At 37.8% G+C, this 25,683-nt stretch overlaps 1 protein-coding gene across 2 annotated transcripts in view; it reads right to left on the reverse strand.

Moving 5' to 3' along the window:
- Positions 1-25,683, reverse strand: part of ZMYM6 (zinc finger MYM-type containing 6) — a 49,070-nt gene continuing 23,387 nt past the window's right edge. For both annotated transcript variants that reach the window (XM_068539471.1, XM_068539472.1), the window contains exons 7-16: positions 22,837-22,987; positions 21,640-21,755; positions 20,544-20,819; positions 20,225-20,375; positions 17,440-17,612; positions 16,180-16,330; positions 14,824-14,958; positions 14,218-14,258; positions 4,448-4,592; positions 1-1,855 (exon numbers count right to left, since the gene is read on the reverse strand). In XM_068539471.1, coding sequence (XP_068395572.1) covers positions 24-1,855; positions 4,448-4,592; positions 14,218-14,258; positions 14,824-14,958; positions 16,180-16,330; positions 17,440-17,612; positions 20,225-20,375; positions 20,544-20,819; positions 21,640-21,755; positions 22,837-22,987 — 3,171 coding nt within the window. In that variant the 3' untranslated portion in view covers positions 1-23. The remainder of the gene's footprint in view (positions 1,856-4,447; positions 4,593-14,217; positions 14,259-14,823; positions 14,959-16,179; positions 16,331-17,439; positions 17,613-20,224; positions 20,376-20,543; positions 20,820-21,639; positions 21,756-22,836; positions 22,988-25,683) is intronic.

Raw genomic sequence — 25,683 nt, forward strand, 5'->3', positions numbered from 1 at the left:
GATAATAAGCAATATGCACATTACTATTCTTTCTCCTTTACTAATTTTTCTATCCTCGGAATTAAAGATGTGACTGCAAGTCGTAGGGCAGGGCCAGAAACCAACAGATTTCTTTGTTTTGACTCAGTCAAAGCTGAAAATGTAGCATCACATAAATAAATAGTTGAAAAAGGCAATAAAAATTTCAGTGCCTTTTCATGGAGTTCTGGGTAACTTGCCTTTGCATTTATCCAAAACTGAGTTACAGACATTGATTTAAATACTGACTGTAATCCTAAATCTGACGATAACTGTGCTAGTTTTTCTTCTTCGAAGTCCGTGAGATTACTATTTTGGTGATTCATAAAAGGATTAATTATCCACAAATTTCCTGAACACAAGTCTTCTTCTGGTGGGTAACAGTCATTGAGCATTTGAGAAAGTCCTTCCAGGTGCTCAAAAATAATGCTTGCAATACTGCTCATATTTAAGCCTGATGAGTTTGAGAATTCAGAAAATGAAGGGAACATGTCATAATCATTCTCTTGCATGCGCTTCAACCACATTTTTAACTTTTTCTTAAGCATATCGATTTTATTATACAAATTGAAGAGAGTAGTCATAGATCCTTGGAGACTTAAATTTAGTTCATTTATAAGTGAAAAAATATCTGATAAGTAGGCCAGCTTTGCAACCCATTCCTCATCAAAAAAATACTTGGCCAAATCTGAATGGTTTTGATTTAAAAATATTTCAATTTCATGTCGTAATTCAAATAATCTTGTTAAAATTCTCCCTCTTGATATCCAACGTACTTCAGCATGAAGTGGTAAATTCACGTGCTCAGACCCCATCTCTTCACACAAAATTGTTAACATTCGTGAATTCAACGCATTGGTCTTTATAAAACTTAAAATTTGTGCTGACTGCAAAAGAATTTCATGTAAGCACGGAGACAACTTTGCTGCTGCTAAATGTTCACGGTGAATAAAACAATGTGTAAATGCCACTGTATTCATGGCAACTTCTTGAATTTTTGCCCTTAAACCAGAACACCTACCAGTCATGCTTGCAGCCCCATCTGTACAGAGACCAACACAATGCTTCCAGTTCAGAGATTTACTATCAATATATTTATTTATTAGTTCAAATATTTCAAAACCAGTCATTTGAGAAGGCATTTCAATGCAACATAATAATTCTTCTTTTATATCACTACAACCATAATCAATGAAACGAATATAGCACAAAAGAAGGGTGGTATTTGAGATTTCTGATGACTCATCTATCTGAAGGGCAAACCACTTTGACTCTCTGACTTTTTGAATCAGCTGATCTTCAATGTCTGCAGATAGTTCATCAATCCTGTGTCCAATTGTACTATTAGAAAGAGGAATGGTTTTCATTTTGTCTCCAGCACTGGGACCCAAAACTTCTGAACACATTTCTACTAAATACGGTTTAATTACTTCTTCAGCAATGGAAAATGGCTTTTTGCTGGCAGCAATTTGGAAAGCAATTAAATAAGAAGCTTTCACAAGTGACTTTTCAACTAGTAAACACTTTTTTAAAGCACTGTTTTGACATTCCATTTCAAGAGATTTTTCTTCAAAAAAATCTACTGGTTTGTTTTCTAATTCTGAATGCTTTGTCTTCAAATGATGAGAAAGATTTGCTGGCTTCATGTTTTCACTGGATAAAATTTCTCCACAGATGACACACTGTGGCCTTGGTGAACTTTCTTTTGATCCCGGACAGATAATAAAACCAACTTTTAAATATTCCACATCATAAGTCTGGAAAAAACCTATTCTTTTTTTCTTTGCAGGTGGAGAATCAAGTTCCGCATCATTTTTCTCGTTAGGCACAGATAAATCTGAATGAAATATTTGAATCACTGTTATTTTCAAGAACAAATAAGCAATGTTCTTTATGTTTTTCCCCCACGTGTTTAAAATTTATATTTTATTACTATTTATATTTGTCAAAAGCATACACTAATTAAGGTTTAAACACAAACCATAATACTTCCATGATGCCATTAAAAACTGAATTTCTCGGGACTTCCCTAGTGCTCCAGTGGGTAAGACTCCACACTCCCAATGCAGGGGGACAGAGTTCGATCCCTGGTCAGGGAACTAGATCCCGCATGTATGCCGCAACTAAGAGTCCACATGAGGCAACTAAGAAGGCTGCAGGCAACAACTAAGAGTCCACGTGTCACAACTAAGAAGCCCGCATGCCACAACTATGAGCCCACATGCCGCAACTAAAAGATCCCGCATACCACAACGAAGACTAAGACCCAGTGCAGACTAAATAAATAAATATTTTAAAAAACCAAAAAAACAAAAAACTGAAATTCTCTTTGCCCAAAGCTTGGTCACTGACTGTAGTAAAACTGTAGGCAGTGGTATGTGTCCTAGCAGTGCCATGTATTCAGTAGATTAGTGGAATTAGGGCTGATGTACACAGAATACACCAAGTTAAGAGTAAACTATTTTAGGGACTTCCCTGGTGGCTCAGTGGTTAAGAATCCGCCTGCCAATGCAGGGGACATGGGTTTAAGCCCTGGTCTGGGAGGATCCCACATGCTGCGGAGCAACTAAGCCCGTGAGCCACAACTACTGAGCCTGCACTCTAGAGCCCCCAAGCCACAACTACTAAGCCTGCGTGCCACAACTACTTAAGCCCGCGCCTAGAGCCCGTGCTCCACAACAAGAGAAGCCACCGCAATAAGAAGCCCACGCACCACAATGAAGAGTAGCCCACACTCACTGCAACTAGAGAAAGCCTGTGTGCAGCAACAAAGACCCAACGCAGCCAAAAATTAATTAATTAATTAACACCAAAAAAAAAAAGAATATACTATTTTACTTTTTAAAAGATGGGGAAAAAAAGTGAGAGGAAAAAAAAATTTGGCAAAAAGTTAACATTTGGTGAATCTAGATGAAGGGTATGTTCATTATGTATATTCATCTAAGGGTGTTCATTGTGCTGTATTTTCAATCTTTCTGAATTTTGAATTTTTCAAAATTAAAGTTGAGGGGACGGGGGTTTATTATTAGTTTTAATACGCAGTGTCAGTGAAGGTGTAGAGAAATGGATGCTCTCAAACATTGCTGATTGGATCATAAATTCATATAACTTTTCAGGAGGGCAATTTTGCAATACATATCAAAATCTAAGCCTTAAAATTCTATGAGAGCTTTTGAATCAGTAATTCCACTACTTAGGATTTATCCTAAGGACATAATTAAACAAGTGGAGAAAGATCCATTTACACAGCTTAACTCAATACTGTTTATAATATTAAAAAACTAGAAGCAATCTAATGTCAACCTTAGGAGGATGGATATACATTATATACATCCATACGTTATATACATTGGAATTTATGCATCCATTAAGAATCTCAACGTATATTTAAATTTATGTTGATGTGGAATGATGTTTTCGTGCAATGTCAAGTGAAAAAGTAGTTTACAACAGTATACAGAAAACATCCTAATACTTAATCTAGAAATTCAAAAATGTATAAGCACACACACAGCCACATATATAGCTGTCCAAAGATCCCTTACTACTTTTCACATGTGAATGTGTATTTAATAATTCATGTAAACAAAGAGTGTATCATTTTAACAGGAATATAAAACAATCAAATTTACTGAGAAAGGAAAACAGAATTCTCCTTGACTCCTACTAAAAGAAAGGCATCCTACATAAAAACTCATGGTCAGCTGTTGACAGACTAAGCTTTTACTTTCATTTTTTGGCTGCGCCGCACAGCATGTGGGATCTCAGTTCCCCAACCAGGGAACGAACCCGCACCCCCTGCACTAGAAGCGCAGAGTCTTAACCACTGAACCACCAGGGAAGTCCCCAGACTAAGCTTTTAAATATATTCTGTGAAGTAAAAGTATCATTAAAAACAAAAATCAAAAAATGTTTTGGGCAGAGTAGGCTATAAAAGTAACTGAAAACATAAGGGTAGTGGGATTAAAAGCAGTTAACATGGATTGGGGCAAGAGTGTACAATATTTTCAAGTATGAATTCAAATAATTTTCCTAATCACCAACATCTCAGACATATAGTTATACTCTTAGTCAATTCAGTGTTTAAAAAAAGAACCAAGGTTAAATCACTAATACTTTTAACTAAATTCGTATCTTGGTAATTATTATAATAGCCTGTCTGTACATTAGAAAAGCAGTGCACATGTACAGAAGATGCTTGTCCACTCTACACATAATGCTTTGCGTGCATCTGGATTCAATTTAGTAGTTATTAGTGTTAATGACAATACAAAAGGAATAAATTAGATGTTCAAAGTATGTGATCCAAGAATTGTTTTCACATTTAAGAAACTGTCAATGACTTTCTTTTCCTTTCTTAAAAAATCAAAAACAAGCACACAAAACAGAAAACAAACTTACTACATGTGGAAAGCACAACAACACATACCTGTCTGACATTCCTTGTGTTGTGTGTGTGGTTTGCAAGAGGTGGCCTTGGTCTGTGTGACGGGTTTGCACAATAATGCTTTGTTCTTTAAAAGCTTCAAAGACTGGGAAGACAGAAGTTTCATGGCATCTGTCTGTGTACTTCCCTAGTTAAAAAAATCCAGAAACCAGAGAGATTTTTTTTAGTACCTTCTCACTGACTACAATTGCTATCAGTTGAAAGGTGACATATATCAAGAGAAATATAATTCTCTAAAAGAGTGGTACAAGAAAGTTGCTTTGGAAAATATATACTAATTCCTAATTCTTCAATCAGTATCAGTACCATTTATTGATTTAAAAAAATACTCTGCCGATAATAAGTACAATCAAAACAAAGAAAACAATCTGCTGATTAGGACAATTGGCTATTCAGAAAACTTAGATCCAACTTCAGACCATATGCGAAAAAATATTCCATATCGATTAAAGACCTCAACATGAAAAAAATAAAACTTTAAAATCAATGGAGAATTTTCAAATAACCGGAACTCAGAGGAAGTATTCTTAAATAAAACACAAAAGAGTTCAAAATAAAGTAGAAAAGGTTGATACAACTGACTACCTTGAAATTTTAACTTTTGCAAACAAAGGTCTTTAAGGTTGAAGGATAAACAACAGAGTGGGAGAATGTATTTAGAACATGTTCTTTCATTCAGTAAACATTTACTGAACGTTTACTACAAGCCAGGCACTGTCCTTAGACCTGGGCATACAGCAGAAAACAAGACAAAGTCCTGCGCTTATTGGCCTTACCTTCTAGAGGGAGACACAGAATATAAACAAGTAAAACAAATACATAATGTATAATTCCAGGTCGTGGTAACTGCTATGAAAGAAATAAAGCAGGATAGGGAATGGAGAGTGACAGCGTGAAGGAGAGGTAATTCTGGAGTAAACATTTGAGCAAAGACCTTATGAATATTCAAAAGAGCATGCCACGCAATGCCTGAGGTCAGAGGATTCCAGGCAGAGGCACTGAGGTGCAAAAGACCTGAAGTGGGAAAGAGCGTGACATGCTTTAGGAACATCAACAAGGACAAGACTGAAATAAAGTTAAGCCAGGGCTAAAATGGTATGTTTGGAAAGGTCGGCAGAAGCCGACTTGTATAGGACCTGGAAGGTCTTAGTAAAAAAAACAACAGAAAATTAGGATTGTACTTTAAGTGTGATGGGAAACCACCAAACGGTACACAGTAGCCTCCCTCATCTGCGGTTTTGCTTTCTTTCATTTCAGTTACCCATGGTCAAGTGCAGTCTGAAAATATTAAATGGAAAACTCCAGAAATAAACAATTCATAAGTTTTAAATTGTACACCATTCTGAGTAGCACTATGGAATCTCTTGCTGTCCCATTCTGTCCTGCCCAGGAAGTGAACCATCCCTTTGTCCAGCGTATCCTGCCCATTAGTCATTTAGTAGCCATCTTGGTTGTCAGCTTGATTGCCGTGGTATCACAGTGCTTCTAGTCAAGTAACCCTTATTTTATTTCACAATGGCCCCAAAGAGCAAGAGCAGTGATGCTGGCAATTCAGATATGCCGAAGAAAAGCCCTTAAGTATGTCCTTCAAGTGCAAAGGGAAAAGCTTAACACTTATCACAACGCCTACGTTTTTCACCTCACTTCATCACCTCATATCACTACGACAAAGGTGAATACAGTACAATAAGGTATTTTGAGACAGAGATCACATTCATATAACTTTTTTTATAGTATACTATTATAATTGTTCTATTTTGTTATTGTTGTTAATCTCTTACTGTGCCTAATTTATAAATTAAACTTTATCATAGATATGTATGTATAGGAAAAACATAGTATATATAGGGTTCGGTACTGCCCATGGTTTCAGGCATCCACTGGGGGTCTTGGAACGTATCCCCCATGGATAAGGGAGGACTACTGTTATTTAAATTTACTTTTTAAATAGGTGATAGATGCAGTAATTTTGAATGATGTAACAATTCAAAAGGTATAAAAGTGTATACATGAAAAGTAAGTTTTCCACACCTGTCTGCCATCTATCCAGACTCAGTCTTGAACACAGTGTTCCCAGTTTCGTATACATCCTTCTAGAGATGGGCTATGTAATTAAATACGTTGCTTCTGACTACACATGGTAGCATATTATTAGCAAGGCTCAGCACCTTGCTTTGCCACTTAGTGAACTATCTTGGAGGTATTTTCATAAAACTTTATACAAAGCTGCCTAGTAACAGCTTTATACACTGAATGTACTATATGTAATTTGAAGAGTCCCTGCTGCTAAACATTTAAATGTTACAAATCTTTTGCTATTATAAACAATGCTACAATAAATATCCTTACACACAAATTGATTCTACATGTGTTAGTATATCTATAGACCAAGGTCTTTTTTCCTGCAAAAGCTTTGTTTCCATTGGGTCCATGGCTTGGGAGAGGGCTCCAGCGTGGTTAAAAAGCTGCCTAGTGGCTGCAGGGAGAGGCTCAGGCAGAAGCCCTGACACAGGGGGATAACAGAGGGGCCCTTCAAAGGCAGCTGGGCTGGAGGCTCCTAGCCCTTCTTGAGTTGAGGGTGACCCCCTCAAAGATATACTCGCCCAGCCCAGCCTAACACCAGCTGGTCTGTCAGGTGGTGGCCCATCTTCTTGATGAGTTTCTCCTCCTCATCTATGAAGTGATTCTTCAGGACGTCACAGAGATGGGGGTCTGCACAGGCAGAACCAGGGTATGAAGATCCAAAAGGGCCTGGTTCAGGCTCTTCTCCACAACCATGGTGGCTTCCATGGCATCCAGGGTTTTACCCCACTCATCTTGGGACAGTTTACCCTGGAAGAGGATACAGCCACTGCGCTGGTTTTGCATCTTCAGGAGACTCGGAAGAAGTGGCCCACACTCTCCAGAGCCACATGACCATGGTGGAAATGGACGCTCAGAGAGTGGTATGTGTAGGAGGCCCGCAGAGGCAGGCTCACCAGGCGACTGACGGAGGCCTCCACCTTGGTGGAATAATTCTGACCAGTCTGGGAGTTCTCGGTTGACTGGCAGTAAGGACGATGTTGGCTGGTCTCAGAGACAGCGGATGGCTCAGAGGATGGTTCTGAAGGTTGGGAGTGGAAAAAAGGCTGGAGGGTGGTCAGAGGCTGGAGGAAGGGGCGTCCCGGGGTCTATTCCAGCCAGACACTACTGAAGCAAGAGACATGCCCGCAGGACCACCAGGCACACTGACTGGAATAAGGTGTTTATAAGTGCTGCTTGGTGGGTCAAAGTATATGAAAATCTGTATATTACAATGTATGGGACCTAGTTCCCAATACTCGAAACATTATCAAACTTTTTTGCTATTTCTCAGTAAGTGAGAAATTATATAACAGTATTCAGGTTATATATTTTTCATGTTTAAGCATTATTTATATTTTCTCTTCTGTGAACTGTCTGTTCATATCCTTTTCCCTGTCTTCCTTTATCTTTTAATTCTACGCTTGTTTTTTGAATGGGTAATATAACGTGACAAAATTCAAAGATTCAAATAGTAAACAATGAAAAAAGTAATTCTCCCTCTTAAAATTCTCCCCCCGTCTTTCAGTTCTCCTCAGAGGTAATCACTACTATCTATTTATTGGCTGCCTCCCAGAGATATTCTATACAAATGTAGAGGCATGTGTTTTGTGTTTTTTCACTTATTATATATAAGACTGCTCTATGTCTGTAGAGAAAGAGCTGTCACGTTCTTTTTAACTGCATGATATTCCACTGCATGGGATACAGTATATTTAACTACAGTCCCAACAGAGCCACTGTGTATGCATACAGGGAACTCCACTTGCCAGGCCATGTGACTAAGTGTGGGATTGGAGAGGGTGCATTTCAGACTCTCTAAGTAGAGCTATTTTTTTCTAATTTGCACAATACCTCAGAATGAACTCACAATGGCCTTGACCACTGATGAAACAGTTAGGATGTTTACAGGCTTTTCCTCCTACAAACAGTACTGCAATTGTTATCCTTGTACATCATTCATAAATGTGCAAAATATACCTGAAAGATAAATTCTTAAAATTGGAGTTCCTGGGTAAAACGGTATTTACGTTTTAAATTTTAATAGGTTTTACTAAATTGCCCTCTGTAGCAGTTTTACCAACTGCTATTGGCAATATGTAAAAATGCCTTAACAGTGTAATTCATCATTTTTATCTTTGCCATCTGATGAAACTGTAGTTCTAAATGGCATTTCTCTAATCTTGAAGTTGAATCATGTTTGCATACTTTCATTATTTTTTAAAACTTAAAACTTTTCTCCATCTAGACATCACTTTGGTTTAACTTAGTAGAAATCCAACTGTATTTTCTTCCATATGTCTACTCAGTTGTCACAACACTATTTACTGAATAATCTAGATCTCTCCTACTGATCTGAACTGCCACCTTTATTGTTTCTAAATTCACTGATTCACTTTGCTGTACACCTGAAACTAACACAACCTTATAAATCAACTATATGCCAATAAAAATATAAAAAAATTTTTTCTTAATTTGTAGTTATCCTATAATTTTGGGAACTAGCTCTTCCCCTTCTCTATTCTTTTTTCAGAATTTCATTGAAGGTTTTTAAAGCACTGGAGTGACAATCTGATTTGTGTTTTAAGACGATCATTCTGGCAACAGTGTGGAGAAAAAAACTGCAAAGGGCAAAAATGGAAGGAGGAAGACAAGTAGGAGGTCACTGCAGTAATGCAGAAGAAAGATGATGGTGGCTCAGACTAAGAAGACAGCAACAGGAGTGATAAGAAGGAACACTGGAGAGGAAGTGTGGGGCATATAAAACAGTTCTGCTTTATTTGAGATGGCTAGTCACAATCTAAGAGTAAATGTCAAGCAAGCAGTGGGATGGATACGTGAATCTAGAGCTCAGAGGTCAAGGCAAGAGAAATAAATCTGGCAATCAGCCACCATCTAGGTGGTTTAAAACCACAGGACTATAAGGAGTCCCCTACAAAGAAATGTAGATTGACAAAAGGAACAAATGATTGACCTAGAAGTTGAAGAAGGTATTTCAAGGAATGAAGGAGAGATCAACTGTATCAAATGTTACTGAAAGGATGAGTAGAATAGGAACTGAAAATTGACCACTGGATTTGGCAAAATAAACACTGATGGAGATCTTGACAAGAACACTTTCAGTGGAGTGGTGCAGACAAAAGCCTGACTAGAGTGAGCTAAGGGAAGATAACAGATAAGGAAATAGTGGCAGCAAGTAGAGGCCACACTTAGAGGAGTTTTTCCAAAATGGAGAGCAGAGAAATGGGACAGTAGCTGAAAGGTCATGGTGTTAAAGAAGGATTTTTTTCAGGTAGGAAATATTACTGCATGTTTTTGTGTTGGTAAAAATGATAAGTAGAAAGGAAGGCAAATCCAGAATATATAAAGAAACCCAGGACTTCCCTGGTGCAGTGGTTAAGAATCTGCCTGCCAATGCAGGGGACACGGGTTCAAGCCCTGGTCCAGGAAGATCCCACATGCCGCGGGGCAACTAAGCCCGTGCGTCACAAATACTGAGCCCACAAGCCACAACTACTGAGCCCGCGTGCCACAACTACTGAAGCTCACGTGCCTAGAGCCTGTGCTTTGCAATAAGAGAAGCCACCGCAATGAGAAGCCCACACACCACAACGAAGAGTAGCCCCTGCTCGCTGCAACTAGAGAAAGCCTGCGTGCAGCAATGAAAACCCAATGCAGCAAAAACTAAATAAATAAAAATAAATTTATATTATTAAAAAAAAAGAAATCCATAAGAAAAAGACAAACACAAATATGGGGAAAAATTAAAAACAGGAAATTCAAAGAAAATTCAAATGTTCAAAAACAGAAATATAAGCAAACACACTAGTAATCAGTGACATGTAAAATAAAACAAGATATTACTAAACAGATTGGCAAAAAAAAAGTTTAAATCTGACAACATAAAATAACAATAAGGCTCTGGGAAATGAGTACAAAAATAAACTGCTGGTGGGAATAAAAACTGGAACAGCCACTCTATAGGGCAATTTGAAAACTAAAAATGCAAATGCACTTTGTCCCCAAAATTCCATAATTCCATGTCTACACTAGACAAACACCTGCACATGTGCACAAGGAGACACAGAATGTCCACTGTAGCAGAGATTTTTGATAGTGAAGCAACCTAATGTTTATCAATAGGCAATAGATAAATAAAAGATGGTACCTATGTACAATATTATACAGCAGCAATAGGAATATACCAAATCTATTAAATATCACATGGATATTTTAAAAAATAACATTAATTATTTTCCATGGATGTGTATATATGAATGTGAAAGATTAAAAATGGTCTGGGGCTTCCCTGGTGGCGCAGTGGTTGAGAATCTGTCTGCTAATGCAGGGGACACGGGTTCGAGCCCTGGTCTGGGAAGATCCCACATGCCACGGAGCAGCTAGGCCCGTGAGCCACAACTACTGAGCCTGCACGTCTGGAGCCTATGCTCTGCAACAAGAGAGACCGCGATAGTGAGAGGCCCGCGCACCGCGATGAAGAGTGGCCCCCGCTTGCCACAACTAGAGAAAAGCCCTCGCACAGAAACGAAGACCCAACACAGCCAAAAATAAAAACAAAATAAATAAATTAAAAAAAAAAAAAAAAGGTCTGAAAGGAAACACACCAAACTCAGAACAGTAGTTGCATCTAGGGTTGTGAAAAAGGACTGAAGGTAGTGATTCATTTTTTAAAAAGGAGAAAAAAGGGAGGGTAGAAGAAAAAAAAAAAACTGTGAGCTAATAAGCCAAATCTATCAATGGTTAATTCTGGATGGAGGGAATACAGTAGAACAGGGAGTTGGCAAAATATGGTTCATGGGCCCACCACCTGTGTTTGTAAATAAAGTTTTACTGTTCCAGTGTTTTACTCACTCATGTATTGTCTATGGCTACTTCTGCACTACAATGGCAGAGGCGAGGTGTTGTAACAGAGACTGTATGCCCTGCAAAGTCTAAATATTTACTCTCTAGGCCTTCATAGAAAAAGTCTGCTGACATTTGCAGTATATTCTCTTCTTTGCACTTCCCTGTATCTCACCTTTCCCCCAAATTTAAGACCACTTAAATAACCTGAAGGAGATTCAGACCAAAGTCCCAGAGAAACAAAGAAAAGATTCTAAAACTGTCAGGTTTTTTTTTTTAAATCATAAAAATACTACATTATTTATTATTATACTTTTTATAGACGAAACTGAAAATATTAATCAGAACTATTCTGTAACATAGTTTAAATGATTGGTGAATTACAGAAATACTCCATATAGGGAAAACATATATAGGGCAGTCACATTTAATATGAGGGATATGTTCCTGAAAATCCTGAATAGTTCAAAACCAACATAATTCAAGACTAATTGTCCCATACGTATAAAGTAGAGGAGGGATGCATTATCAGAGTCATAAGCCTATAACCAATATAGAATATTTTTATAATACATAGTAATAATACTTATTAATATAAGGTACATTAACAATGATTCATTATACAATTAGGCAGTTAATAACAAAATTATTAATTCTACAACACAGTGATCTATTAATAATGTAATTTTAAGATATAATTTAATGTACAATACATAGCATACATATAGATACAAAATTAACTTAATGGTAGTTCATTAACTAATGTGGTATACTGCCTGAAAATAATGAAGTAGAGTTATCACCATCTTCCAACAACACTAATAATGGGAGAGTTAAGAGATATGGAACTAAGTAGGATAAACTATCTCTCCACATTATGGTGAAGGCTGGTCTGATTCCCTGGAAGACTTTTGCTAAAGAATGAATCTAATGAATCTAACGTGGTTTGGTTTTTTTTCTCATTTTTTCTTTTTTCACTGAGGATTTCTTGATATGCAGACACACTGTCCGTCTTTCGCCTTGCCACCATGGAACCGCAATCCACATTTGGATCATCTTCAAATATAGCAACTGGTTGCTGAAATATGGTCAAAAGTCTATGCCAGTCACTTCACTGCTAGTTGATGTGTTAAAGGCCCAGGCTAATTGCTGGAGCCCTCTTCCTGCTACCTTTGTTTTTCTAATTCTAGCAAGTCTTCCTTTATTAATCCCTGGGGAACAACCCAAGCAAAATTTCAACATTCCTTTCAACAACCTTGCACAAATTTACCTCCTTTACCATTTTCATAGCTTTTTTTTTTTTAATTAATTCATTTATTTTTGGCCGTGTTGGGTCCTCGTTGCTGCACGCGGGCTTTCTCTAGTTGTGGCGAGCGGGAGCTACTTTGTTGCGGTGCGCAGGCTTCTCATTGCAGTGGCTACTCTTGTTGCAGAGCATGGGCTCTAGGAGCGAGGGCTTCAGTAGTTGTGGCTCACGGGCTTAGTTGCTCCGCGGCATGTGGGATCTTCCCAGACCAGGGATTGAACAAATGTCCCCTGCACTGGCAGGCGGATTCTTAACCACTGCGCCACCAGGGAAGTCCCTAGTTTCTTTATTAGCAGATGTTATGGTGTCTTCCAAGTTAAAGCCTCTTTAAATTCTGGTAAAGCTGAAATGTTTTGATAGCTTCAGTGTTAGCAGATATAGCTGGCCTGCTCATTTTTATATTCTTAAAACCTTGGTGGGCTTTAAAATTGGAAAGCCAGCCATGACTTGCAGTAAACCTTTTTGTCTCAGTGTCGCCTCCTTTCAAATCATCAAAAATAATTCATGCCTTAGCACAGATGATAGCTTGGCCTTAGGGACGCATTATGGCAGCACTGATCTTGCAGCTGTGTTGCCAGGATTTCTTCCATTTATTCCATTATCCTTGCCTGGTTACAAGATAATTTTGTGAACTAAAGAATGTACCTGCTTTAATACTGCTTTGGGGTTTTTTGAGCATTATCTCTAATACTCTGCAGGGTGCACTCTCCTAAATTAACAGCATGAGATATCATAGCAATGGTCTGGCCTTCTTCACAAAGTTTTATCACATCTAACTTCTGCTCCAAATTTAGAATTTGTGGCACACTTTTTAGTATAGGATCACCACTTAATGAACCTGAATGACACTGTTATATGATATCAATATTTTAAAAAAGATTTTAATTGTATCAAGAGCAAATGTTAAGAGAGCAACACAACAGTCACTGAAAACATTAACTCAAGATCTGACACATTAGGTTCGTGTGATATTGATAAAGGATGATAGGAATTTTGTTTTCCTGTTAAAGTGATGCTGACATAGGACAACAATGAGATAGTCTGCAATTCTTTCAGCCTGCCAGATTTGAAATTATGTATTTCTTTAAATTTTTTTTTTAATCTTGGGAAGTTTCACAATAAAGTGGGAATTTAAATATATTTTTATTTTGCACTATTTTCAGCCTCACATAATTCAAAGATGCAGAAACCAACAATATACTGAACTTTTTCAAGAGACCTTCTAGTCCAAAAGAAAAATACTTGAATGTAGTAAAAGAGAAAAATAAGCAACCAGATGGAATTAACAAGTATTTAAAGAAACTAAGGAACCAGAACACAAACAATAAAATCAGGAATGCATTCTTATTAATGATCTAACTTTAAGATTCAAAAACAAAAATCAGTGCATAATATATTACTCTACTTTTTAAAAAGACTAAGCAGCAAATAGACATGAACTCAGACATACATTAGAAGGCTATATCCAAAATGAAACTAAACCCAAGGGGCATTAATCAGGAAAATAATTAATAAAACTTACATCTTCAATGATCTTTGCTGCCTCTTTAGTATTAACTGCACCTGTTATAAATTAAAACATACATTATCCCTAGAATATACAGAAGTAAACACTGAAACCAAGAGGTTACTTTCCTCTTGCTAAGGTTGTCTAGAGCCTAGTCCAGAATTTCTCAAAAAATGGTACAAGGAAACTTGGCATCAATATTACCTGGGGTGCTTGGTAAAGGTAGGGATTCCTGGGCCTAATCCCATCCTACTGTATTAGAATCTCCGAAGGTAAAGGCAGCGATATTAAAATCAATTGGGAGATTGGGACTGACATATATACACTAATATGTATAAAATGGGTAACTAATAAGAACCTGCTGTATAAAAAAATAAATAAAATAAAATTCAAAAATTCAATCAATCAATCAATAAAATCAATTGGGTTCTTAAAAAAATAAACTATACATACCACTTCCTTCCCTATACATGCCACCCTGCTTGCTTTCCACTTCCCTCAGAGACAGAGGGGCTTGTTTCCTCATATAAACATATATGTGAACATTACCAATAAGAGCTATTTACCCTAGACAACGCTCACCTCTACAGTCTACCCAAATGCCTTTACATCAAGTCATACCTTTTAAAACAACATTCCCTGTGAGCTGGGCAGGAGATATTTTTGCCAATGACACCACATTGGTTATAACTGGTATTGTATTTGTCCTTGCAGAAGGGAGCTCCACTGAAGCAGTTTGCGCCTTAGAAATATTTACTGATTAAAATAGACAAAAAGGTAAGACCTAGTATAAACAAAAGGATCACACACACACATTAAAAAAACCCTGTTAACAGCTAAGTTTCAAGGTACAACGCAAATATCTAACTCTGTATAATGTTGGGCTGGGTGATTCTGTTCAGATTAGTGTTCATTAGGACTTAAAGAGTACCTGATTCTCTAAAATTATAAACTTCAAATGATACTTAATAGGTGAAAATACAGGTATCAGCTTCAGGATTAACCAGACTTTTCCATTAGTGAATATTAAAATTCCTACACCTAAGCTTGATTCAAATAAAAATTTAACATGCTAATTTTTATAAGCAAGTTGGTGACGTAGCTGTCCATCCACATAAAAACAGTGACTTTGTTAACCCACATTATAGAACGAAAATTCTACCACCACCCTGACTGGTCTTAGGGAATGAATGATAACACAAAAGATTAGCACAAGGCATATGTGATTAAGGTGATGATTAATAAGATTGCAAAGGTAGACAAAGGCCAGACTTCAAAGTCAAAGCACACGAATTCTGTCAATTCAGCAGCACGCCAGGCTTTGATGAGAGAACATAACATCAAATGTTTTTAGTCTAACTCAGAGAAGTGCTACTTCAGAGAGCTACTTTCAGAACATGCCACATAGCTATTCATCTGGATATTTTGACCACATTAGCTGTCCTACTTGCAAAATTATTTTATTCTTAGCCAGGAAAAACTTTGCTACCTGTGAAGAACTGGTCTACTTTATTTTTTCTGATATAATTAACGTGTTGTTCTTTTTTCCTTGGCTACAAGCAAGCTCTGGATCAAATCTGACTCCAGTCACAGCAACCATATTAACGTACTTATATCCTCTTCCTTTGTTTGCCCTGATGTTCTGTTTTTATTTCTGGTTTATTAACTGAATAGCATATATCCCTTAGTGTAAGTTATTTATGTACAGATAAATTCAATCAAAAGCAATCAAATCTAATTTTCCTACAAAATTAGTGCTTATATATTTATTGATTCCTTGGTGTGTTTGATTTTGATAGCAAAAGGCATCAGGATTAATTTTCCCTCAAGAGCAATCTTTAAGAATTCTTACAGGAAAATTTAAGGAAATTCAGGCTGACTCCAGTGAAATTTGTTTTATTATATTATTTACAACTGTGTGTGCTGATAGTAACTTAGCACTGACATAAAGACCCCCTTAGCCAAGTTTAACTTTACCTTTATTTTGTGACAGAGGGTCATTCATAATTTGTTGACGATGACAAAACTCCATGACACAAAATAGGTTACAGAAATGTTTGATGTTTCCTCGCCATTTTATGGACTCACTTAGCTTACCCTGTCGTTTACAACCATCACACTTGGCCATCTGAGAAAGAAATGTAAAACAGGATAGGCTTAAAACTGTAAAATAATGAAAATGTAACACTAATCATAAAATCAGAGGAACTATGAAAACAGGATACATGAGTCAGTTGAGATCACAAAATGTAAGGTTCCTACCTTAAGACACTGTACTTAAAAATATATACACTATTTGTTTCGTATAGATGCCCTCAATTGAGAGGATATAAAAGTTATCTCCTGTTTTCAAAATTACTGATGAAGGAATCTAAAGATAGGCTTTTTTTTTTTTTTTTAAACATTAAGAGGTAGCCTACTGCAGTATAAAGAATATGGGCTTTGGAGTCATAAAGACTTTGACTCATTCAACAAATATCTAACTAGATACCCTTCATCTTGAGCATTGAGATACGTCTTGGTCATGTAATTATGAAAAAGACCCCCAAAGAAAGTTATGTGTTAGGTAGGTAGACAAGTAAACAGGTGATTTCACTGGAATGTTACAGGTGCTGTCCATCACCTACCAGCTTCTTCAGGGGCACATTACTTAACCTCCCTGGACCTTACTTTATTTCCTTATCTATAAACAGGCAATACTATACCTACCTCTTAGGACTGTGGTGAGGAGTAAATGAAATGACACTTATGAAGCACTGGACATGTATTAGTGGTTCAATCAATTGTAGCTTTTGTTGTTAGCCTTTCAAAAAAAATTTTTTTAAATAAGGCAGGTGAGGGGTAAGGAGGTCAGAGTCATTTGACCTATGAAGTGAGAACAAGGTCTGACTTCAAATTTCTCAGAGTAACCTTCTGAATGAGAGAGCAACTTAAGGCAACATAACTATGTGAAGTTCTAACTAAAAAAAACCCGAAGTTATAAATAAGGTCCGTGTGCCTTATAAGAAAGCAAAAATTAAAGGAACATATCTTCAAACAACAACAAAGTCTCCCGAAATTCTATACTCTTTACCCCAAAGATTTCATGTTTATATTCAATTGAATTTTGCTTTAGGAGCCCATAATTTATTTACCCAATTCTAAACACCCAATTTTTCTTCTCATAATCTGAATATATTTCAAAGAGAAAATAATTTGTACTAACTTCAGAAAGCCAAAGAGATATATTACATTTACCTGGTAAAACAGAACAGTAAATTTGGTCATGCAGTCTTCACAACAAAACTCTTCTAACTTGCCCTCCAATCGATTTTCTACCAAATTAGGGGATGTCTGTGAACAATAACTGCACATCTTACAGTAGTTTCCCCATCGTTCTCCAAAGTCACGGGCAGAGAGGAATTTGCAAACTGAGAACCAGAGGGATAAAAGCAAGAAACATCAAGTTTATATAAACTTGAAGACAGTAAAGTGAGTTTCTACAGTCTTAGATACCAACTTTAAGCTAATTTCTAAATACTTGACACAATTATTTGCCTCTAGGTTAAAAGACAGTCTTATCTACATTCACAAAACAAACATATCACTTTTGCAATATACTCTAAATATTAGGTCGTCTATGTTCAGAAACATCAGAGGTATTAGGTTGGCCAAAAAGTATCTTCAATTTTAAGTAAAAATAAAAGACACATTTTTCATTTTCACCAAGAACTTTATTGAACAACGTTTTCACCCTTTTGTTCCACTACCTTCTGCCATTTTTCAGGCAACTTCACAATTCCATCTTCACAAAACTTTTTTATCTTTTTGAGCAAAGAACTGTTCAGGTGCCTTTTACAGTCTTCCAGGGAATTGCAATTTCTCCCATTAAAAGAACTTTGTAAAGACCAAAATAAAAGGAAATCCGAAGGTGCAATGTCTGGTGAATACAGCGGATGAATCAAAATTTCCCAGCCAAGTTGTAACAGTTTTTGCCTGGTCATCAAAGAAACATGCGGTCTTGTGTTATCCTGATGGAAGGTTATGCGTTTTCTGTTGACTAATTCTAGACACTTCTCATCAAGTGCTGCTTTCAGTTGGTCTAACTGGAAGCAGTACTTGTTGGAATTAATCGTTTGATTTTCCAGAAGGAGCTCATAATAGAGAACTCCCTTCCAATGTCACCGTATACACAACATCACCTTCTTTGGATGAAGACTGGCCTTTGGTGTGGTTGGTGGTGGTTCATTTTGCTTGCCCCACAGTCTCTTCCATTCCACATTATTGTACAGTATCCACTTTTCATCGCCCGTCACAATTTGTTTTAAAAAATGGAACAGTGGGACTTCCCTAGTGGCGCAGTGGTTAAGAATCTGCCTGCCAATGCAGGAGACACGGGTTCGAGCCCTGGTCCAGGAAGATCCCACATGCCGCGGAGCAACTAAGCCCATGCGTCACAACTACTGAACCTGCTCTCTAGAGCCCGTGAGCCACAACTACTGAAGCCCATGTGTCTAGAGCCCGTGCTCCGCAGCAAAGACAAACCAGTGCAACGAGAAGCCTACGTACCGCAACGAAGAGTAGCCCCTGCTCGCCACAACTAGAGAAAGCCGGCACACAGCAACAAAGGCCCAACACAGACAAAAATAAGTAAATAAATAAATAAATTTATTTCAAAAAAAGAGAGAAAAAAGCCAAGTTCAAAAAAACAAAAAAAAAAGGAACGTCTTCCTTACGTTTAAGTAGAGAATTGCATGCGGAAATACAGTCAAGAAGGTTTTTTTCGCTTAACTTATGTGGAACCCAAACATCAAAGCGATTAACATAAGCAACCTGGTGCAAATGATTTTCAACGCTTGATTTGGATATTTTGAGTACGTCAGCTGTCTCCCACGTGGTATAACGTTGATTGTTCTCAATTAAGGTCTCGATTTGATTGATCGCTATCAACTTCAACTGGTCTACCCGACCGTGGAGCATCGTCCAGCGAGAAATCTCCAGCACGAAACTTCGCAAACCACTTTTGACACGTTCGATCAGTCACAGCACCTTCTCCATACACTGCGCAAATCTTTTTTTTGTGTTTCAGTTGCATTTTTACCTTCCTTGAAATAATAAAGTATAATATGCCAAAAATGCTTTTTTTCTTCCATCTTCAATATTAAAATGGCTACATAAAAATTCACCAATTTTTTTATTTTTTTAATTTTTGGCCGTGTCGGATCTTAGTTGTGGCACACAGAATCTTCGTTGAGGCATGCCAGATCTTCTCGTTGCAGCACGCAGGCTTCTCTCTAGTTGTGGCGTGCGGGTTTTCTCTTCTCTAGTTGTGGCACGCAGGCTCCAGGGCACATGGGCTCTGTAGTTTGCGGCACACAGCCTCTCTAGTTGAGGTGCGCAAGCTCAGTAGTTGTGGCGCATGGGCTTAGCTGCCCCGCAGCATGTGGGATCTTAGTTCCCTGATCAGGAATCGAACCCGTGCCCCCTGCATTGAAAGGCGGATTCTTTACTACTAGACTACCAGGGAAGTCCCTCAAAATTCACCAATTTTGATGTCTTTTTTTAAATGCACGCTGATATGACAGCTGTCACATACAACCTAACAAAATTGTTTCGAATGAAGTTAAAGATAACTAAGTGCTACTAGAGCCATCTTACAGAAAAAACCGAACCAACCTTTTGGCCAACCCAATATAAAAGTTTCTTAAGCCAAGAAGCAGTAATTGCCTAAGTACCCTCTTTATGAATGGGTGCAAAAACAAAAAGATCTCTGAAGTCATAGCTAAACTTACGAAGAGACTTTCTATATACTAATACCATTGACCTAATTATATTTTGAAAGTTTTTCTTTATTGAGAGTATTATAACATTTAAAAGGATAGACTTTAAAGTGAATTAAGTATAAACGCAATAAAAAAGCTTCAAATTATAGTTCATTAAAGAAATTACTTGAAAATTAATTGTGGATTAACAGCTCAACTCATCATGAATTACTTCATAACAACCGTATGCTCTGTGGCCAAAACTGAGCTTTTTTCTTTACCTTCACTACAGAATGGCTTATCAACCCCTGAGAATCGTACAGTCTCCTTTATAATTTTCTGCAGTTTACAGTAGTCACACATTGCCATAACTTTATTTCTCTTTTTGTATTCATCAGAGCAAATCGTGCCACAAAACAGAAACATTTTACCCTGCAGAGGAAGAACAGTCATTAATATCTAATTAAACAGTTGCTTTATTGTTAAGAAATCCTTTTCTTTCTCATTTCAAAGCAAACCAAGTGACTGTCAAAGATGAAAAGACAAAAATGCTTCCATTAGATAAACTCATATTCAACCCCTTCCACCATCTCTCTTTACCTTGTAGAAAAGAAGTTCTGGTTTTGTGGCAAACAGATGGTTACAGTGCTGACACTTGAGTTTAACAACTGTATGGGTCAAAGCAACTTGCTGGGACTGAGCAGAAGGAGGCTGGAGATTGGCTGCGGCAGAGCCACGGACGGAGCTGTGGGAAACGGCAGAGGTGTCACCTCCTCCTGCTGGCACTGCTGACCCAGAGGGTGGTCTTACAACCACTTGGCCCTGAGACAAGGGCACTGCTGAAGAGTTTGTTCCTTTTGGCTTGTTAAATACATTCTGAATGAATACAAATAAGGCAAAGATTTTATCAACTGAGAAATAAGGTAACTTGATCAATTTCATTTTCTCATTTTAATAAATTAACTCCCCCCAAACGTTTCTTGAAAATTTTATTGAGTAGTTCACAGCAAGAGTTGAAATGGCATACTTCCAGAATAGGACTGAGAAATGCAACATTAAAAGATTGAGGACTAAAATTCAGGCTTTCCAGACAAAGATCTCTAGTACATGACTAATTAATAAATTAGAGCAGGCCTCTCCTTTCCCCCCAAGATACCCCTTCACGTGCACTCCCATTACCAACCAGCCTCTCACGGCTATTAAGAGCACAGTGGCCACCAATAGTCTCTTTCTCCCTGGTGCCAGGGATACTACATCAGGCATCTTCCCACCCAGGAGGATGGGAAACTCTACCCTTTCCCTGTGTATCAGAGAGGAGAGACTGGGACAAGTAAGTGGAAGCTTCCAATTCCACGCCAGGAGTCATTATGTATCTGGCCCAGGATGAAAGGAAGGGACACATGAGCACATCACCATGCCACCTATCCAAACCATAGCCTAGCTTCCATTCTTTTGAAAGGGAGAGAGCCAAGGGAGAAAGTGGGAGAGAAAGGTAGTTTAGGTGAACACTCTGAATAAAGAAGGACTGAGGGTAAAATCTTGGGCTCAGACATTTTGCAGAAATGACCTCTTGGATCACAGCTGAATAGAATTTTTTTCTTTCTAACTTAATAAGCATGGTCCTTCAGCAGTTAACATTTGCCATAGACCAACGCCTAAGAGAACTGCAAGGGTAAAATACTACCTTAGGTCATACCTGGAAAGCCACCACACAACTGGAGCTGCAGAAGCTGTATATAGTTCCATTGGACATGGCTAGGTGATACTGAGGGACTGCTGAGGTTTTACAACTATGACACAAAACCTGGACACCTTGGTAGCAAAAAATAAAAACCAATGAGTAAGTTACACAGATGAACAAATGATCCAAAAATGTATTAGGAGAGTAAAAAAACAAATATTCAGTAATATACAAAACAAAAATGAAGGAACTTTACAATAATATGTAAACCTAACCTCAATTAAGTCCCACTTATGCAAAAATTAACTTGGAACTTATACGTGTTTTTTCTCTCTTTTCACATATGAAATTACAAAATAAATACTTCAATCAAGAGAATCACTGACAAGACGGGAATAAAGACACAGACCTACTAGAGAATGGACTTGAGGATATGGGGAGGGGGTGGGGTGAGATGTGACAGGGTAAGAGAGTGTCATGGACATATATACACTACCAAATGTAAAATAGATAACTAGTGGGAAGCAGCCGCATAGCACAGGGAGATCAGCTCGGTGCTTTTTGACCACCTAGAGGGGTGGGATGGGGAGGGTGGGAGGGAGGGAGATGCAAGAGGGAAGAGAAATGGGAACATATTGTATATGTATAACTGATTCACTTTGTTATAAAGCAGAAGCTAACACACCATTGTAAGGCAATTATACTTCAATAAAGATGTTTAAAAAAAAAAAAAAAAAAAAAAAGAGAATCACTGAAAAACTTCGTCACTTAAAAATCAGCTCTTTGTGGGACTTCCCTGGTGGTCCAGTGGTTAAGAATCCGCCTTCCAATGCAGGGGACATGGGTTTGGTCCCTGGTCGGGGAACTAAGATCCCACATGCCACGGGGCAACTAAGCCCGTGCGCCACAACTACTGAGCCCGTGTGCCACAACTAGAGAGAAGCCCGCACACCACCACAAAATATCTCACATGCCGCAACTAAGACCCGAAGCAGCCTAAAATAAATTAATTAATTACTTTAAAAAAATACTGCATGGATCCTTCAAAGAAAATAAAAATAAAAATAAAAATCAGCTCTTTGAAACTAAAATAACCTTGGGTCTTTATCTATCCACATAGATCAGTTTAGTTTGTAACGAAGTGAAAGAAAAGCAGTTACATTCTTCTTTAATAGTTACGAAATCTATAAATTTATCAAACTTAAACATTACCTGAAGAAATAACTGTCTTAACTCTGTAAGCAGATAAGCAATTAATAGAGCAGAAAAGTTCTGTTTTTCCTGAGTCATTCGTAGTCTCAATCATTTCAGCTGAGGGCCTCAATGATTTCCCCAAGGCATATGGAGGAGTTTGGGCTGAATTCTATTAAAATAAAATAACATTTAGATACCTAGGACAAGCACACATATATACATATGGTTTAAGGAAAGAAAAAGAAAAGCTACCTACAACCAAAGCCTTTGGCTAAAATATTTGAGCATGACAATGATAGCAGCTACATTAAGTACAGACTTTCCTAAAAGTCGGGATGTAGGAAAAATAAGTTCTTTCAGACAATAATACAGGCATACCTCATTTTATTGTGCTTCACTTTATTATGCTTTGCAGATACTGCATTTTTTACAAATTGAAGATTTGTGGCAACCCTGTGTCACGCAAGTCTATCAGCGCCATTTTTCCAACAGCATTTGCTCACTGTGTCACATTTTGGTAATTCCCACAATATTTCAAAATTTTTCATTATTATTGTATTTGTTATGGTGATCTGTAATCAGTGATCTTTGATGTTACCATTGTAACTATTTTGGGGCGCCATAAACCACGCCCATTTAAGACTAGCTAAATTGATAAACGTTGTATGTGTTCTGACTGCTCCACTGACCGGCTATTTCCCATCTCTCTCCCTCTCCTCAGGCCTCCCTATTCCCTGAGACACAACAATATTGAAATTAGGCCAATTAATAACCCTACAATGGTCTCTAGGTAGTCAAGTGAAAGGAACAGTTACACGTTTCTCACTTCAAATCAAAAGCTAGAAATGATTAAACTTAGTGAGGAAGGCATGTGGAAAGCTAAGAGAGGTCTAAAGCTAGGCCTCTTGTGCCAGTTAGCCAAGTTGTAAATGCAAAGGAGAAGTTCTTGAAGGAAATTAAAAGTGCTACTCCAGTGAAGACACAAATGATAAGAAAGCAAAACAGTCTTACTGCTGATATGGATAAAGTTTTAGTGTCTGGACAGAAGATCAAACCAGCCACAATATTCCCTTAAGCCAAAGCCTAATCCAAAGCAAGGCCCTACCTCTCTTCAATTCTATGAAGGCTGAGACAGGTGAGGAAGCTGCAGAAGAAAAGTCTGAAGGTGGCAGAGGTTGGTTCATGAGTTTTAAGGAAAGAAGCCGTCTCTAAAACATCAAAGTACAATGTGAAGCAGCAAGTGCTGATGCGGAAGCTACAAGTTATTCAGAAGATCTAGCTAAGATAATTAATGAAGGTGGCTACATTAAACAACAGATTTTCAATGCAGATGAAATAGCCTTCCATTGGAAGAAGATTCCATCTAGGACTTTCATGCTAGAGAGAAGTCAATGCCTGGCTTCAAAGCTTCAAGGACAGGCCGACTCTCTTGTCAGGGGCTACTGCACCTGGTGACTTTAAGTTGAAGCCAATGCTCATTTATTATTCTAAAAATCCTAGGGCCCTTAAGAATTATGCTAAATCTACTCTGCCTGTGCTCTATAAATGGAAAAACAACGCCTAGATAACAGCACATCTGCTGACAACACGGTTTACTGAATATTTTAAGCCCACTGTTGAGACCTACTCCTCAGAAGAAAAGATTCCTTTCAAAATATTATTGCTCGTTGACAATGCATCTGGTCACCCAAGAGCTCTGATGGAGATGTACAATGATATTAATGTTGTTTTCACACCTGCTAACAAATCATCCATTCTGCAGCCCATGGATCAAAGAGTAATTTTGACTTTCAAGTCTTATTATTTAAGAAATACATTTTGTAACGCTATTGCTGCCATAGATAGTGATTCTTCTGATAGAGCTGGACAAAGTAAATTAAAAGCCTTCTGGAAAGGATTCACCATTCTAGATGACATTAAAAGCATAAGTGAGTGCAGAAGCAAGAAAAACTACAATCCTGCAGCCTGTGGACCAAAAACCACAGTTACAGAAAGATAGACAAGATGAAAAGGCAGAGGGCTATGTACCAGATGAAGGAACAAGAAAAAACCCCAGAAAAACAACTAAATGAAGTAGAGATAGGCAACCTTGCAGAAAAAGAATTCAGAATAATGATAGTGAAGATGATCCAGGACCTCGGAATAAGAATGGAGGCAAAGATTGAGAAGATGCAAGAAATGTTTAACAAAGACCTAGAAGAATTAAAGAACAAACAAACAGAGATGACCAATACAATAACTGAAATGAAAACTACACTAGAAGGAATCAATAGCAGAATAACTGAGGCAGAAGAACGGATAAGTGACCTGGAAGACAGAATGGTGGAATTCACTGCTGCGGAACAGACTAAAGAAAAAAGAATGAAAAGAAATGAAGACAGCCTAAGAGACCTCTGGGACAACATGAAACGCAACAACATTCACATTATAGGGGTCCCAGAAGGAGAAGAGAGAGAGAAAGGACCTGAGAAAATATTTGAAGAGATTATAGTCGAAAACTTCCCTAACATGGGAAAGGAAATAGCCACCCAAGTCCAGGAAGCGCAGAGAGTCCCATACAGAATAAACCCAAGGAGAAACACGCCGAGACACAGAGTAATCAAAATGGCAAAAATTAAAGACAAAGAAAAATTATTGAAAGCAGCAAGGGAAAAACGACAAATAACATACAAGGGAACTCCCATAAGGTTAACAGCTGATTTCTCAGCAGAAACTCTACAAGCCAGAAGGCAGTGGCATGATATACTTAAAGTGATGAAAGGGAAGAACCTACAACCAAGATTACTCTACCCGGCAAGGATCTCATTTAGATTTGATGGAGAAATCAAAAGCTTTACAGACAAGCAAAAGCTAAGAGAATTCAGC

This window comes from Eschrichtius robustus, chromosome 3, assembly GCF_028021215.1.
Source record: "Eschrichtius robustus isolate mEscRob2 chromosome 3, mEscRob2.pri, whole genome shotgun sequence".
Taxonomy (NCBI): Eukaryota; Metazoa; Chordata; class Mammalia; order Artiodactyla; family Eschrichtiidae; genus Eschrichtius; species Eschrichtius robustus.